General features: G+C 59.7%; 2 protein-coding genes across 3 annotated transcripts; one reads left to right on the forward strand and one right to left on the reverse strand.

The window, feature by feature from the left end:
- Window positions 1-1,507: 1,507 nt before the first annotated feature.
- On the forward strand, window positions 1,508-12,159 carry TOR3A (torsin family 3 member A). 2 transcript variants are annotated; one of them, XM_037035222.1, is made up of 6 exons: window positions 1,508-1,829; window positions 2,791-2,904; window positions 3,516-3,781; window positions 5,212-5,390; window positions 10,866-10,990; window positions 11,379-12,159. In XM_037035222.1, the coding sequence occupies exons 1-6, from the start codon at window positions 1,553-1,555 to the stop codon at window positions 11,627-11,629; spliced, it is 1,212 nt and encodes a 403-aa protein (XP_036891117.1). In that variant the 5' UTR covers window positions 1,508-1,552; the 3' UTR covers window positions 11,630-12,159. The 2 variants fall into 2 exon arrangements, with proteins under 2 accessions (XP_036891117.1, XP_036891118.1); XM_037035223.1 differs by having other exon boundaries at window positions 1,511-1,814.
- On the reverse strand, window positions 9,112-10,866 carry LOC118979210 (calpain-15-like). The gene is made up of 3 exons (XM_037035224.1): window positions 10,712-10,866; window positions 9,590-9,789; window positions 9,112-9,442 (listed from the first exon to the last, which is right to left on the reverse strand). The coding sequence occupies exons 1-3, from the start codon at window positions 10,811-10,813 to the stop codon at window positions 9,262-9,264; spliced, it is 483 nt and encodes a 160-aa protein (XP_036891119.1). The 5' UTR covers window positions 10,814-10,866; the 3' UTR covers window positions 9,112-9,261.
- Window positions 12,160-16,470: the final 4,311 nt, after the last annotated feature.

A 16,470-nucleotide genomic window follows, 5' to 3' on the forward strand; every position in this document is an offset into this window, starting at 1 on the left:
CAGGCGCCGGGTGAGCGGAAGGGAGCCCGAGGAGAGGGCCTCGGTCCTTCGCCGGTGGCGCTGTCACCGGGTGGGGGCGCCTGGCCCAGAGAGGGGCTGCCCAGGGACCGCTGCAGCGTGGGTGTTCTCTGCTTCGTGTGGGAAAGATCTGACAACACGACTCCACGTGTGTGTTAAAGCAGGGACGGTGACACAGGGGGGGCTTGGCATGGAAGCAGCGACGGGAGAGCCCGGGCTGGGCTGCCTTCGCTCCCGGGGAGGTCAGAGAAAAGGGGGCTTGGGGACCGGTTCGGGAGTCAGCCTGGGACGAGCCACCAGCTGCCTTAGAGTCTAGGAGACCCGTGCCTGTGAAGAAAGGAGTAGAGGTCGAAGTCGGAAAAGGAGATGGCAAGGGCCGCTCCCAGCCGGAGAGCACTCCCTGTCTGGGCCTTTGTCTGCCCTTTCTGGGTCTCTCCGGCAGGCGGGACTCTCAGGGGAGGGTTTCAGCAGAATAGTCATCAGGGGCGTTGGGAGTGCGCGGACTGCCAGAATGAGTGCCGTGGGGGGTGGGGGGTGGTTATTCTTCGGCCGGCTGTGTTGTTACTTTTATTACCTGGGGTCTGTCTGGTTCTAATGGGGTTTTTGTTACCTGTTCCTGGCTTCGTCTGCCCTTGGGTTTAGCTGGCACAAATGACATTCGCTGGGTCTCTGTCCTGTGTCCCAGACCAGGGAGAGTCACGCCCGTGTATTTTCCGGTCAGGGAGGAGAGAGGTGTGAACCCTTGGCTCTCGAGTGCCCTCCGTGGGGAAGATGGGTCTTTCGATTCACTGGCTGGGTGTAAGTTGTTCCAAGTGTCTGGTCTCCCCCAGTCCCCTGGCCCGGGGGGTTCTCCCTGCCTCGGACTCTCCGTCCCAGTGTCAGAAGCAGCTCATCGTCTCGAGCACCTACACATCGCAAACACAGCCACGGAAGTGACAAGGCACTTCTTTTTAACGAGATAGGGTTACACCGACATGAGACCTTGTGATTCTCCCGTGACTCTGAGAGTTTCCAAAGCTCCTCCACAGCTTCCTGTTGCCTTCGTCCCGACTCCCAGCGGTGGGCACTTGCCGGCCGAGCGGCCGGGTTTCAGTTTCCCGGGGGGGGGTGGGGGGGGTGGGGGGGGGAGCTCTGGCCCGTGCCCCTCCCGCCCATGCCCCTCCCGCCCGCCTCCAGCAGCTGCCCGCTGGCCCACCCACGGTGGTGCCTCGGACACAGGCCGGGCCCAGAGGGCGCCCCTGTTTGGTAGACCGCGCGTGGGCCACCGGGACTGCCCGAAATAACAGCAGGGTGATGTCAGTGGCCTTTTCGGCCCTGACTTCAGGACTTCACCTTCGCACCCACCGTCCGCCCAGAATAGGCGCGGCCAGCAGGACGCAGCCCGGGTTTCGTTCCACCTCGCCCTGGTCACGTGGGGCTGGTGTTCCCGTGGCAACGCCAATCCGGGGGCCACCGGAGCCCAGGTGCCCGCCCGGCAGTATTTAAGCCGCCGGGGAGGCCGGACTCCGGCCCCAGAAGCAGCAGCCGGCCGGCTATGCCTCGGAACCCGCGGCGCCCGCTCTGGCCCTGGGTCCTGCTGCTGCTGCTGCCGCCGCTCCCGGGCACACTGGGGCACCGCAGCCCCGCCGGGCCCGGGGAGGCGGCCGAGGAGCCGGGCTCCGGGACGGCCTGGCCAGCCTTCCAGGACCTGCAGGAGCAGCTGAGGGCGGCCGTAGCCCTCTCCAGACGGTACTGGGCACTCTTCAGCTGCCGCGTGTGGCCTGCGACCTGCGGGCAGGACGGGAAGTCCCCGCTGGGTAAGACCCCCCTGGGTAAACGCAGCTGTGAGGCTCTCTCCTGCCTGGGACTGTCGCCCCCGGACCCCCCTCCCCAAAGCAAGCGCCTTGGCGGCCAGCTCTGCCGCGCTGCCCGAAGCCCCGTCCTAGCGGCCCCATCCCTTGGTGTGGCCGGCTCATTCGGAGGACGGGCCTGGCGGCCCACCCCTTCGTGGCTCGTTCCTGACCCCTCCACACAGCTCACACCTCCAGGGCTTCAAGTCCCCGTTGGACCCCTCCCCCCCCCCCCCCCAGTCCCTTTGTCTCCTCTGTTGCTGAAGGAGGGAGAGAGCCCGGGCTTGGAGTCCCAGACCTGAGTTCTGGTTCCCGCTTGTCACTGACAAGTTGTGTGACAAGGCAGCCCCCTCACTGTCGTGGACCAGATGATCTCGGGCTTGTGGTCTGTGCCCACGATTCTAGGTCCAGGAATAGTATGCAATGGCGATTCTATAATGGGGCTCTAAACGTCTCGTTTACATCTAAAGATTTCCAACTTCCAGCCAGTGGTTTGTGTGTCGTCTTGTTTTCGCCAGTGCTGGGTATATTCAAACTGGCGTTTGACAAAAGAATTGAGAGGCCTTTGGGCTCAGCTGTGATCAGATGGTTTTGGAATCCAGAGCATGCAGGAAGAACGGCTACCCGCGGCCACCGGACTAGACTGCAGCCTGCAACGGCTCGCAGGCAGGGATGGGCTGCTGGCACTGCCGCACGGCGCGGCGCCGGAGGCCTGTTTGTCGAGTAAAATAGCAAAGCCCTCTGCTTCCGTGAAGCCAGTGGCGTCCACTGGTGCCCATTCCCTGGCAAGACTCAAGGGAGGCGCAGGGAGGAACTGAGAGGAGTGACCCTGGAGGGAGGGGGCCAGAGGCCTGGAAGAACCGGAAGAACCGCCAGGGGCAGGGAGCCGGGCTCCCTCTTGGCCCCAGGCTCTGTCCCTGCCTCACCGCACCTCCCTCTCCAGCCTGGAGCCTTCCTCTTCTGGGCCAGCAGTACCTGGACATCCTGACCACGTGGTACTGCAGCTTCCAGGATTGCTGCGCCAGCGGGGACTGCAGGATCTCCAACAACCTCACAGGTTGGGACTTGCACGCCCTCAGTGGCCGGAGATCCGTGGGGGAGGGGGGCAGTCCAGGGCGAATGGCTGGGGTGCAAGGACCTACCATCATTCTGCCGGCAGGGGGCAGCACACGCTGGCTCCCAGCCACTGTCTCCAAACCCTGCAGCCTCGTGGCTGTGAGGCAGAGCAGACGCCGGCTGCCCTCAACAGGTGTGCTGAATTGAATTAAAACAGGTGAAGTGAGGGCACATCCATGAAGTATCCGTGGGAGCCCTGAAACTTCCGGGAGGGAGCAGCCTCGTGGGCATGGGGGGCAGAGTCCCTCCTCTAAACCGGCCTCTGCCGGCCGTTCTGCGGGGTTCGGGGCCTTTGGAGCGGGGCGACTCATTCTCCCTGAGGAATCTGGGATTTCTCAAGCTCTGCAGAAAACAGCCCCCTGGCGCCTCCTGCTGCCAGGTCTGCCCACTGCACTGGCTCACTTCGGGGCCACGTGGGATGGATAAGGATCCCCTCACTCAGTGACATTCAGGAGCGCCCCGTCTCGATGTTCCTCCCTGGGCTGTGGCCGAGTCTGCGGGGGCCTTCGCTGTGCTTCCCTCTCACTGCGGCCGCTTCTCCCCAACCCACAGGCCTGCAGTCGGACCTGAGCTTGCGGCTGCATGGCCAGCATCTGGCCCGGGAGCTGGTCCTGACCACCGTGAGGGACTACTTGGCGCTGACCCAGCCGGACAAAGTCCTGGCTCTGTCGTTCCACGGCTGGTCTGGCACCGGCAAGAACTTCGTGGCCCAGATGCTGGCAGAGAACCTGTACCGGGATGGGCTGAGGAGCGACTGTGTCCAGGTGTTCACCACCATGCTCCACTTCCCTCACCCCCGTCTGGTGGATCTGTACAAGGTGAGGCGGAGCTGGGCTGGGCTGGACGGGGACAGGGCGTCCCTCCATGCTGAGAGTGGGGGTTGGGGGTTGGGGGTGGGAGATGGGGCCATTCCGGCAGGACCTGTGGCCCACAGACACATCCACCCCACACAAAGGCAGCCGAGATCACGTGGAGGAAAGGCGTGTTCTGAACACCACTTGTCCCCAAGCGCCGGCTCCTGGCCACCCGCACACAACAGGCCAGACGCTGAGCCTACACAGAGAGGCCGTGTGTCATTTCCTGTGACGGTGGTGGGGGGAGGGCCACAGGGAGTGCGGGGCAGAAGGGGGCCAAGACCCGGCCATAACGTCCCCACGCGGGGAGAAGCCGTTGGCATCCGCGTTCTTCCTGCAGACAAGCTGTTCTGTACAATTATATGGGACAGAAGTCGCATGTCCCGTTTCTCTGAAGAAGGCCTACAGTAAGTGATGCTCATTACAGGCCAACAATTGGACAAAAACCGGCTTTGAGGCTCTTAGTTGGGGTCTCCCCCACTGAGATGTAGTACCTAAAGGAGGCTGGACAGTGACTGTCCCCCTGCAACCTGACAGAGGCGATTGTGTCCTGTCTGGCTTTCAGTTCCAGCGTTTGGAGAGGGACAGCCTGGGGTGATTAGTAAGCATCTGCGGACAGACTGAGTCACCCGGTGGTTTCGAGGTGGCCTTGGCCAGCAGCGGTAGGGTGAAGTGCCCTAAGAGCAGGCAGCTGGTCAGCCAGGCCTTCCCAGCCAGACCCAGCCGTCTTTGTTGGTGGCAAAACTGGGTCTCCACATCCCCACTGTGGAAAATGCCAGACACACACTGACCCATGTGACCCAGCAACGGGGCTGCACCCGGACAGGGAGTGTGGCTGTGCTGAGACCACCCCATCCCAGGGCAGAGCCTGCCCTGTTCTGGTGAACCCCCAAAGGCAGCATCTCTTCAACACAGGGCTATCTTGCCCGTATGGGGAACCCCAGTCCCAAGGTGGCTGGTCCCAGACAGGTCCTCCCCGGCTTCTCCCTGAGTTCTCGGCCCATTGGGTGCTCCGCTCCTAGAAGTTCAAGAAGGAACTGTGGCCGCCTCTGGGAACCTGAGCCCGTCTCTACCTATTCCCTCTTATTAGAGCCTGACTGACCCCTTTCCCCCGGGGAGGGGGTACTGGCCACCAGTTCTGGGACCTCATCCTGGAGGGGCTGGAACAGGCCCTCTCCTGCTCCCAGGCTCACTCCACCTCATTGGCTTTCAAACCTCGGGCTGCAGGAGAATCACCTGGGGAGAGAGCTCGGGGCGGCTGCCCTGGCCCCACCCCCACCCCCACCCCCACCCCCAGGCAAGGCACTGCGGGCACCTCACCAGGGCCCTCCTGGCTGGGGGCACCGGGCGTACGCCTCCCAGGGCTCCCCAGCAGCTCCCTGTGTCCCGAGCAGGAGCAGCTGCTGGAGCAGGTGAGGAAGACGCAGGAGGGCTGCCACCAGACCCTGTTCGTGTTTGACGAGGCCGAGAAGCTGCACCCAGCACTACTGGAGGCCCTCGGGTCGCACCTGGAACGCCGGGCCCCTGAGAACCACGGGGCCGGGGCCCCGAGAACCATCTTTCTTTTTCTCTGGTGAGGTCTGAGGGAAAAACGGGAGGGCCGGGCAAGGGGAGGGGAGGAACCTCTGTCCTGTGGGGATGCTGTGCTGTGCGTGCCTGGCCTGGGGGCTGTTGCCGCAGGCGGGAGACAGCTCCCAAGGCCTCTGGGCTGGGGGCGCTTTGCCACCAGGGAAACCAACAGCAGCTTCTGCAGGGAACACGCAAGCTTGGGGTGGAGCAGGGGTCGGGGGAGGGGGGCTGATTCTCCCCCCGGGGCACTCGTGAAGGACTGTGATCACCGCCCACACCTGTGGCCCAGCCTGCTAACTACCTCTGAGGCCCAGCCAGGGGAAGAGCGGATGCCCTGGCCTCCCCGTGGAGGCTCACTGCCTGCCTGCGCTGCACCACAGGTGTTGGGTGTTTCACAAACTGAAGGCAAGACTCCCCACCAGCCAGGAGGTTATGGCCACTCTGTCCCGGTGGTCTGGGACGAGAGCCGGGGTCTCCAAGGTCTGTCTGAGTCACGGAATGTGTACTAAGCCTAGTTAGCACCTGGTGCCGTACACAGTTACAGAACTTTCCTTGTGATGAGAACTTTTCAGATCTCTCAGCAATGTTCAGATCTGCGGTTCAGTATTGACTAGTCACCGTGCTGAGCAGTTCATCCCCAGGGCTGCTTTTTTATGGCTGGAAATCTGGGCCCTTTGACCCCCTTCACCCATTTCTCCCGCCGACTCCGCTCGTCGCCTCTGGCCATCCCCAAGGCTGGTCTCTCTATCTGTGAGCTTGGGTTTTGATTTTTTAGATTCAGCCTATGAAACTACATACTGTCTTTTTCTGCCTTATTTCACTCAGTGTGAAATCCGTGTTGCTGCAAATGGCAGAATTGTATTGTTATCTTACGGCTGAAGAGTATCTCATTGTTCTAGACTGCATTCAGTCACTCATGGGTCAATGGACATGGCTGGTTTCGGTATCTTGGCGGTTGTACATGACGCTGCAGTGAGCCTGGGGGGCGAGGGTGTTCTTTCAGGCTGGTGTTTTCATTTTCTCCGGATAGATACGCGGAAGTGGATAAACTTGCTGGATCGGGTGATGGTTCTGTTTTTAATTTTTGGAGGAGTCTCCACACTGTTTCCCGTGGTGGCTGCAGCAGCCCCCCCCCACCCACCCACAACCTCGTCAGCACCGCTCTAGCCGGGGCGTTGACGTATCTCATCGTTTCAGTTTGCATCTTGCCCTGATGAGGGACGATGTTGGGCGTCTTTCCACGTACCTGTTGGTCACTGGTATGTCCTCTCTGGAAAAGTATCTATTTCCTCTGCCCATTTTTTAACCTGGTTGTTTGAGGGGTTTTGTTTGCTCTGGTATCGGGTTACTAATCCTCCCTCTAGTCAGGACATTAACCCTTATGCAGGTGTTGTCTACCATTTAGCGGGTTGCCTTTCCTTTTGTTGAAGGTTCCTTTTGTACAGAAGCTTTTGGAGGTTGAGGTCCCATTTGTTTATTTTTGCTCCTTGTATTTAGTCTTTGGTGCCAGATTCTAAAGAAATCAATCGCCAAGACCAGTATTGAGGCGCTCACTGCCCAGGTTTGCTGCTGGGAGTGCTGCTGGAGTTCACATGTCCAGTCCGTCTGAGCCGTGTGTGTGTGGGGGGGGGTCAGGACAAGCTCTAGTTCTGTGTCTCCACATGGGACCGTCAGGGTCCCTAACGCTATTTATTGATGAGATTGCGCCTATGTATTCTTGGTTCTTTTGTCATGTATGAATTGACCACATATGCGTGGGTCCATTTCTGGGTTCCCTGCTCTGTTCCATTGATCTCCATCATCATGCCAGTCTCAGACTGTCCTGATTTCTCCAGCTTGGTGGTATCAGCCAAATTGCAGCTCACACACGGAGTCCCCTCTTAGAAGGGCATTAAGTTTTCAAGTGAGCAAATTAGTTGAAAATCGAGTACAAACTGCTCTCGAAAATCCTGAACATGGGCCCAGTTGGCAGGCAAGTCGTCTCCCATCAGGGCCAGCCTGGTGTGCGCTCTCTCTAACAGCGGAGGGTCTGGGTCTCTAATCATGAGGAGCCCCTGGCTGGACAACCAGGGGATTATACACCGAGCAGACAGTGCGCCCTGGCTCCCACCACGCAGGGCCTTTCCTGTTTCGTTCAGCTGTGTGCCCTGGGCTCTGGAAAGGGCTCTGCGGAAAGCAGCCTTAGAAACCAGCCTGTCCAGCCCTGTCACTCTGGGGAGGCTCCAACTGGGAGTGTGCCACCCAAGTCTGTCATTCCGGGTCCCTGCTGGCTCGACCCGAAAGCTTCACAAGCAGCTTCTTGCACTCAGAGTGGAAGGCAAACCAGTCCCTCCCTCCCCCTCCACAGGTCAGAACCTGCGAGTTGGGGTTTTCCCCCACTTTAGGGCACACTCTGTGCAGATGGGTCTGGCTTTTCACCCAGGGCTGGAGAGTGCCAAGGGGAGGAGCCCATTTCCTTCTGTTCCCACAAGACAAGGTGGGGCCGGTTTTAAGCAGTCGCCAGTTGAGGTTTCGGTGTGTTGGTGGCAGAGCCTTCCTGGTCTGTACGGGCAGCTCTGGGGTGCTGACTGTGGGGTGTGCAGAGGCCAGGGAGGCCCAGCGCTCCCCCCTGCTGCGATGACTTGGCTGGGGGCTAGTTCTCCCCTCCCTCTGAGCACGCTTGGCTGAGGCTGAGCCTCCCCGCACCTGGGCTCGGCCCAGTTCTCAGCACCGCTGCCAGGACGTCCTGATGCGACCCAGTGGCCCTGCTCTCTCTGGACAAATGTTTGCCTTTGTAGTGCTTTGGCCTCAACCCACACCACCAGCAGAGCCCTCATTCCCTCCAGTGCTGCCCTTTCCCCCAGTGACCCAGACTCTGCGCACTGAGGTCACTGGACGGGGAGGAGGGCACCACACCTGGGGCAGGGATGTAAGGATGCGGCTCCGGGGGGCGCCAGAGCCACCCCACCCTCAGATGGCTGGGGAAGACAGCGTACTGAATCTATTAAAGAACAAAAATTCAATCGCATGCATTTGAAGAGCTAATTGGCTTTATTGAGCAACTGAGGAGTCACGCAGCACCCAGTCTAGTGAAGAAGAAGCAAGCTCTGAGCAGCTGTGTGCAGGGTGGAAGGCTGCTGTTATGGGCAGAAACTGGGAAGGTGAGGCCTTCCCTCAGCTCCTTTGGGGACAGAGAGGGCCTGTATGACCTCCTTGGCACCTGCCAGAACCATCCAGGCTCAGCGCCATGGGTGACAGCACCGTGGCCCCATTTTTGGCTTGTGTTTTTTTTTTCTTTTCAGCAAGTTCTGGCCTTGCTTTCCAGAATGTGGGGTGGAGAGTGTGTTTGGGAGAAAAGTACAGCTGACTCAAACCACTGAGATGTGAGCAAGTCACAGCACTTTCACCCTGAAGAGCCGCCACCAGCTGGTGAGGTGGGGCAGGAAGGCCCCAGGCCTCCCTCTGGGCCAGAAAACTAACACTGACCACTTCGCCCACCCAGTGGGGGAGGCTCCAGGCGGCCGCAGGGCAGGAGCGGGGCACTCTGGATGTGGCGCTGTTTGCCTGGGCTGCTGTCCGGAAGAGAGGAGGCAGAAAGGACGGTCCCCCAGGGCCCAGCCAGAGAATACACCTGGAAATGCAGGCCAGGTCATCGCCCAGGGCGTCTTACATTGTCCGATGCAGGTCTTGTTTCACAAACGAGGAAATGAAGACTCCCAGACTAATGACTGAGTCAGGTTTTCATCTGTTCTTCTAGCACGTAGGGTCAAGGTTTCTGAAAAGGCCTTTGTGTCCCTGTCCCTTCGGGCTGGTGAGGTGACATGTTGTCTTATCCCAGAGCAGGAGAGAGGTCAAGTCTCTGGAGGCCAGGACTTCTGGCCCTTCCAACCCCACGGTCAGCTGGTGCCCCGGGAGGATGAAGAGGGGATTGGGGTGTTCCAGGAAGGCAGCCTCTGTACACAGGTCGGTGCTGGCGTGGCCGCCCCTGAGAGCGGCGGGGGAGCAGAGAAGGGTCCCAGCTTCTGTCTGGGTGGCTGAGCTGCAGCCCCCGACATGGAGGAAGGTGAGGGCTGTTGGCTGCAGGACCAAACAAGGAGAAATTCAGGAGGCGAGGGGGGACAAACGCACAGAGCTGTCCCTGCCTGCCCGCCCACCCTCTGGCCTGTGGGAACGGCCTTTGCCCCCGGGGGCAACAGGATGAGGCAATCTGTGGGCAAGTCTTACCTCAGCTGACGCAGGCGCAGTGTGGCCAACGCTATGTGCAGAGATGACTTCCCGGGCAGGCCTGGGGGGTGGGGAGGTGGCTGCGTCCCTGCAGGCAGGAGTCTGGGGGAAGTCTGGCTGAGCTGGGCGTTGAACTCGAATGACGGATGGGGAAGGGGGCACCGGATCGGCTGGCCACAAACTTGGCCACCCCCACTTACCTGCCGGGCAGGGAGAGCCACTCAGCTTCCCCTCTGTGCCTGGCCCCCAGGACACACACACGCGTGCTCAGTGGACAAACACGAGTTCATGGGCGTCAGGGCTTCAGAGAGCCAGCCAGGGCTTGGTGAGAGACTGAAGACCCTGGGTCCCCACTCCTCCCTCTGCTGGGCCCAGGAGGCAGCTCTGCTGGCTGTCGGCCCCTCCTCACCCCTTTTCTCCTCCTCTCTCCAACCCAGTCCTCTTTCCTGTGCTGCTGACCCAAAATTCCAGTTGCCCAATGATGTCACACTCCTAGAGAAACACTAGGCACGTGCAAATCCAAGCTCTGTGTCCACCTTCTGCGGTAGCTGCTGTTGGGGGTGGGGCAGCAGGCAGCTCCAGGCCCGCGAGGTGTTCTTTGAGGGGGCCTCCCTCCTGCCTGCCCGCCGTGCTTCCGGAACCTGCCGCATCACCTCCCACGCCTGCGCCCTCTCCCGGCGGGGACCATCTCCCTGACCCGCTCTCTGCGACTACTCGGGCCTCTTCAGTCCCGCCTCCGTGGCCCCAGACTTACGTTCTTAGGGGGCAAAAGAGGCTAGGTCACCACACCACCCCCTAGCCTTCCGAGTCTGACACCTGCTCTCCGGGCCGTGAGCCCGTGTCCACACTCTAGCCCCTGAGTGCCTGCCCCACGTCTGTGGTCACTGCTCGGAAGCCGCCTCCCTGGGCCTTGGCTGCTCCCACACGAGCACCTGCTGTACTGTCCTGGACACACACACGCACGCCCCTCCTCCCACAGGAAGTCAGCAGAGGGAACCACAGCTCACGGTCCCATCCCTGCGTTCCCAGCACCCCGTGGGTCTCAGTGAGTGCTTGTCGGAAGGGAGCAAGGCAGCAGGGAGGACAGGAGACGCCGCAGGACAGTGTCTTCTTCGTACAGACCTGGGAGTTGTGACAAGATGTCCTGGGGGAGGGGAGGCCCAGGCCCTCCGCGGACGTTCTTCCGGGCAGCAGTGCGGTTGCTTCCGTGGTCGGCTCACCCATTTGAAACCTGAACACGAGAATGCGACCTGTCAGCGAGCTCTGTCTCTTTCAGTAACCTCGGAGGCGACGCCATCAACGAGGTGGTCCTGGAGCTGTTCCGGGCTGGACGGCCCCGGGAGGAGGTCGCCATGGGACACTTGGAGCCCCGCCTCCAGGCTGAGCTGGCAGCGTCCACAGGTATCCCACCGAAGCCTCGGAGGTTAGAGCGCTTCGGAGGCGGACAGGGGACTCGGGGCCACAGGACACACCCAGAAAGCTGGACTCCTTTTCTGAAACTGCTTTGAGAGAGAGGAGTTTGCCCCGGCCCTGTAGGTGCAGATGGGGGCTGGGAGGCCTGTGGACCCCGGGGCTCCGCCTCCAGTTGGAGGTAGTGCCACGTCCCACGTTGGCCTCGGCACACTGTCCCCCAGAGCGGGCCCAGAATGGCGGAGAGGCCCCAGCGCCCCAGGCAGCCCTCTTGGGGCTGCTGTGCGAGCAAGCTTTGCCCGGGCCCTGGGGTCCAGGAAGCTCCAGCGGGGTGCAGCCCCAGCTCAGGCGCACCGCGTGACTCCGGTCTCCATTTCAGACAGCGGCTTTGGCCACAGCCGCCTTGTGACGGAAAACCTGATCGACCTCTTTGTCCCCTTCCTGCCGCTGGAGTACCGTCATGTGAGGCTGTGCGCGCGTGACGCGTTCCTGAGCCGCGGGCTCCCACACACGGAGGAGACGCTGGACGAGATCGCCAGGATGATGGTGTACGTCCCCAAGGAGGAGCAGCGCTTCTCCTCGCAGGGGTGCAAGTCCATCGCCCAGCGCATTAGCTATTTCTTGCCTTGAGGGCGAGGCGGGAACTGCCTCAAGCCGCCTTCCTTCCCGCACCAGGACCCTGGGGCCGGTGCAGTCACACCCGAGGAGTGTATAACCAGGAGGCCTTAAATCAGCAGCCAGAGCCTGTTCCTAAAACCACCTGGTGCCTTCAACAGCCACCTGGGGGAGAAACACATCCCACAGGCTTGTCAGCCTCTCAGCTCTTGCCCGTGGAAGCCTGGACTTAGGTGAGGGTCCCCATGTGGCAGGACCCTCTGTGACAGGGAAGGGGAAGAAAGTTCTGCCGACCCGTGGCAGATGGGGGCCCAGCTCGGGTTTGCGGGCCGGGTGCGGGGTTCGCAGGTGGTCGTCCGCAGAGGGAGCTGCACAGCTTACGTTGCGAGCAGGCCGGGGAAGAGCAAGTACAGGGTAACTTTCTTAGGATCATGTCAGTGCAGGCCAGGGTTTGTTGCCTGCAGCTTTTTAAAAAAAATTCTTCAGCTAGGAGCCTGGACATCACTGTGCTATATGTAAATATTAAATTTTGTATTTTTCTAAAACCTTCAGCCTACTTTCTTAACAAGACCTTGTAATCCTGTTCACTCAGCAACGTTCTAAATGCCAGGTAATACTGATGGGGACGGGGTGGGGGGGGAGATGCAGCGAGTGTGGGCACTCACCGCGCTGCTGGGGGGACTGTGTGTCCACTTCAGTCGGCTTGGCCGAGCTGGGCGACTTCCACCTCGTCCGGAAAAGACTTCCTGCCACAGCACAGCGCTCTCCCGCAGGAAAACGTCGCTCCCGCGCCCCCAGCTTTGGAGAGAGAGAGTCGGTTTTGAGGACTGCACAGCCGCGCCCACACTGTGCTCTGTGCGGTTCCTTCCCCGCCCCCCCCACACTTCTGAATTCCAGGTCATTGTATCTGTCGTTGCCTCAAGGGTCCCCTCTGACTTAAAGCCCTCCTCACAGAAGTGACACTTCTGTCTCCCCCACGTGACGCGTCCTCACAGGGAGCACCTGGCTGGAGCCACAGCAGATCCCCGATAAATGCTCAGATAAGTGAATTAAAGGAGCCCAGTGTCACACCACTCATGGGAGGTGAGTCGGCTTGGCCCGAGGTGCGTCACTGTGACCGCGGGGCGCCCGGCCTTGGGCCGCCTCTGGGCCACACACGATTCACAAACACGAAAACCAAGAAAACTGCAGTGTTTTAAGTAAATTTACAGTTTTGTGTTGGCTGCGTTCATAGCCATCTGTGGGTGGCCGGCTGGACACCCCGGGGGCATCTCTGGAGGAACAAGGCCACCAGAATCTACTACATACTCAGCTCTGAACTAATACAGTAAGAGGTGCATTCCACAGCTTCAGCTCTCAGCTGCCACCCTTTCAGCAGTGGCCAGCCATGGCCAATGATGTCGTGAGCACAGGCCTAGCCCTCCCACACCCGGGACCCAGCGGTCAGCGGAACACCATGGCTCCGAACGCCTGGCTGGGGTGCGGCCCCCCAGGCACGGCTGCGCGACGCCAGGAGAGCCAGCAAGGCCGGTTTCACCTCCGTTGCTGCTTCTGAGAAAGTGAGCACAACTGCACTTACCTCCTGGGGCTGCCGTGAGGACCGAGTTAGCTATTCCAGTGCTCAGGTGACAGTAAGAACCTGGTAAGGCGGTCAATCTGGACACCGTTCCCCAAGCCACGACCACACCTTCCCCTTCGTTTTTGTTCTGGGAACCCCAGCAAGGCCACGGACACTGGAGAACTCACCGTGTGCCAGGCCCCGTGCGGAGCACTGGGTGGCCTTCACTGCGTGTGATCTTGACCCCTCTGACCTAGGTGCTGACTGCATCACCAGGTAAAGACGAGAGCTGGGACTCGGAGAGGGGGTGGCTCGGGCAGAGTCCCCAAGCTCCAGGCAGGAACGGGGGCACCAGCCGGGACAGTCCGACTCCAGTTCCTGTGCTTTTGTGCCTTGTTCCCAAACAACCCAGATTTCCTCCACAGGCGCCACAGCCCCAGCTGTGGGAAACATCTCGGGCACACAGGGGGGAGAGGAACACAGTGGGGGTGTCTTCCCTGAAGACTCGGACCAGGGTCCCCAAAGAAACCAGAGCAGGTGGGAGGCGAGGACGGAAGGTGGTGGGAGCTCCTGCAAGTGGGCGCCACCTGCATGCAGCCCACCAGGACTGACCGAAAACACGGCTTTGAAAGGCAGTGCCTCATTAAAAAAGAAAAACTGAAGACCAAGTCAAACGAGAGTAGAATGTTCCCTGTGAGGTTCTATGTTTACTCTTACTGCTACTTTGGCTCAAACCATTTTTAGAACTTATTTGCAGTTGTCCTCAGAATGGGCTTTAAGAGAATTAAGTCTCATTTTACAGTCACCTCCCACTGGACAGACTGACGGACAGACATACGCACACACAGAGTTACCCACCTTAGGTACCAGCTGGGCTCCAGATGATGCCTTTGGCCATTTCCAAAAATGGAATCCATCAGAGGGTGAGTGCTCACCCCCCAGAGGACATTCTAAAGGACGCACTGGGGGTGACGGCTACAATCAGCTGCTTGAACTTAAATCTATTTCACACAGAGAGAGACGACTCTGCTTGGAGCCCCTGTCAGAACGATGGCGCAACACTCCAATCAAAAAACCTACATTGCCAATAAAATATTGCAACCTTTATTTAAAATAAAACAAGTTGGCAAGCCTTGTGAGACAACAGGCAGACAGCATTCCCCCCTTCAAGGGCCTCATTTATTTACATCAAGTTTAACACTGTTAGCAGTTCACAGTCAGACAACAGGGTGAGAGAATTAAATTAGGAAACAACACCTGAAAATAGATTACAATAACGATCAAGAACACACACCTGGCACCCCCGGCAGTGTGACCCACGACGGATGTGTCTTCGGCGAGGCCCCGCACTGTCTCACTGCGTCCCTCCACCACGCACCCAAGGCCAGGCCCCCGGACCTCGCCCTCTGGGTGCCGCCACGCACCGGCAGAGCGTGGCCTCTGGCAGAGCACGGGGTGAGCTTGAAGACTGAAGCCTCGTCCTGGACAAGACGGCCCACCACCACCACCTAGTCAAACTCGTTCCTGCTGAGCGAACATAACGCACCAGGGCCCCTCCATCGACAGGCGTAGAGAACCCGACGGCAGAGGAGGAAAGGAGGCTCCACCCAGAACACACCTCATGTCACCAACCACGGAGGACGACCTGCCGACGCCTCTCATCCACCCCCTCCTGTCTTCGTGGGCAGGACGACAGGGTCCGTGCGGAACATGTCCCCTCTCTGCAGACCAAGGGGAGGATTTTCACACAGGCGCCTAAGTCACGACAAGGTGAGGACTGTGCTGTCCTCGCCAGCTGCTGAGCACTCGTGTCTCTGGGGGACAAACAGCCTCATCAGGGAGCTTTCTCAAGATCTCGGGCAATCTCTCTCCTGATGGAGCTCCAAAGGCAGTGGCCACTGTGAAAAATAGCTTGTTAAAAGGGAGGAAGGCGGCTTCTCTGGCCCTCGCCCACCAGAAACATCCCTCAGCGTCCCTGCCCCTCACAGCCCACGCGGAGGTGCTGCCGAACCACACACACGGGGTTTGGGATTCGTACTGGTGACCTGGAAACACTTGGCACACCTGCGCTGCTGTTGTAATTGCTGAAAATTATCCTTATATATGAAAACTCTATTAACCAGAAGTCCCATTTTCCAACTAAACCTTATGGTGCTTGAATCCATGACTTAAATCTATCTTAAGGCTCCGAAGCCACCAACTTCCTTCCTTAGACCCTGCTGGCATTTGACAGCTCGTGTCCATCGCATCAAGCCCTGTGTGTGCAGCTCAGGAGTTCAGAGTGACATGTAGGACCCAGAAATGTTCTGCTTCCAGAGCAGTGACAAGGACACACAGAGGGTGTGTGCAGGTCATGTCTGAGGATGGGGCTGGGCCTGGCCTTTCACTCAGAGGGTCTACAGGTGTGGCGACCCACTCCCCCACCATCTGTGACCAAGGGTTAACAGGGCCGCCTCCTGTGTACGAGTTGCTCAGCAATGAGGAGGTCAAAGGGTACATTTGCTCAGACATGTAAACAATTTCAGATTTATAACTGTACACAGGAGCAAGTGAGTGCACTAGGAGGAAGGGAAGGGTCCAGTTATTCGCCCTGCCCCCACTCACCAGGCAGGGTGGAGAGAAGTGCAGTGGTTGGCCAGGTCCGCGCCCCCCGGGGGGAAGAACTTCCATGTTCTCACTGACCCGGCTCTGAGCCTCTGCCTCCCATCACGCTCATTTTACCGGTTCTAGGTCAACAACAAGCCCCAGCAACCCAGCTGACGAGTCTTCTCCTCTGCAACACACACACAGACCCATCTCCGAAGGCACATGCTCTGGAGTGATCGCCGCCCCTCGTGAGCCAGCCTGGAAACCAGATGACCAACCCAGACCTCCTCCCCGGGGGAGAAGCACGGGGCCTTCTCACCCTGATCATCACAGCGTGAGGCCTTTCCCACCATCCTGTCCCTTGGATCTAGGACACTGAGTCATGTCACTCTGCACACAGCATCTCAAGATAGCACATACACCTCGGCTGGTGGCATGAAAACCAGCAGAACCAGAGCAGAGACTCGTGTTTCTGGACAGTGCGCTACACTTCACACCAGACAGGCTGGTGCTAAGCCAGCCCCTGGGGGGCTGCTCTGCAGCAGGTGCAGCCCTGAGCCCCAGTGATGCAGCTGGACAGGCAGGGGCGGGCGGTAACAGGGCAGGTGCCTGTAATTGTTACTCCAGGCACCACTGGCCTGCTTTAAAAAAGCAAGCCTTACATGAGTTTGTTGTTGTTTTTCTAAGTCTGGGAGTTGCAGAACTGGCTCTG

The sequence above is a fragment of the Sturnira hondurensis genome, unplaced genomic scaffold (assembly GCF_014824575.4).
Source record: "Sturnira hondurensis isolate 20B ecotype Veracruz unplaced genomic scaffold, ASM1482457v3 Scaffold0022215, whole genome shotgun sequence".
In the NCBI taxonomy this organism is placed as follows: Eukaryota; Metazoa; Chordata; class Mammalia; order Chiroptera; family Phyllostomidae; genus Sturnira; species Sturnira hondurensis.

Coding starts and splice junctions, on each gene's coding strand:
- TOR3A (XM_037035222.1), top strand. CDS start 1,553: ATGCCTCGGAACCCGCGGCGCCCGCTCTGGCCCTGGGTCCTGCTGCTG. Junction 3,782..5,211: donor GTCTGGTGGATCTGTACAAG/GTGAGGCGGAGC, acceptor TGTCCCGAGCAG/GAGCAGCTGCTGGAGCAGGT. Junction 10,991..11,378: donor TGAGCTGGCAGCGTCCACAG/GTATCCCACCGA, acceptor TCTCCATTTCAG/ACAGCGGCTTTGGCCACAGC.
- LOC118979210 (XM_037035224.1), bottom strand. CDS start 10,813: ATGGGTGAGCCGACCACGGAAGCAACCGCACTGCTGCCCGGAAGAACG. Junction 9,790..10,711: donor CATCTTGTCACAACTCCCAG/GTCTGTACGAAG, acceptor CCTGCCCGGCAG/GTAAGTGGGGGTGGCCAAGT. Junction 9,443..9,589: donor CTGCGCCTGCGTCAGCTGAG/GTAAGACTTGCC, acceptor TTGGTCCTGCAG/CCAACAGCCCTCACCTTCCT.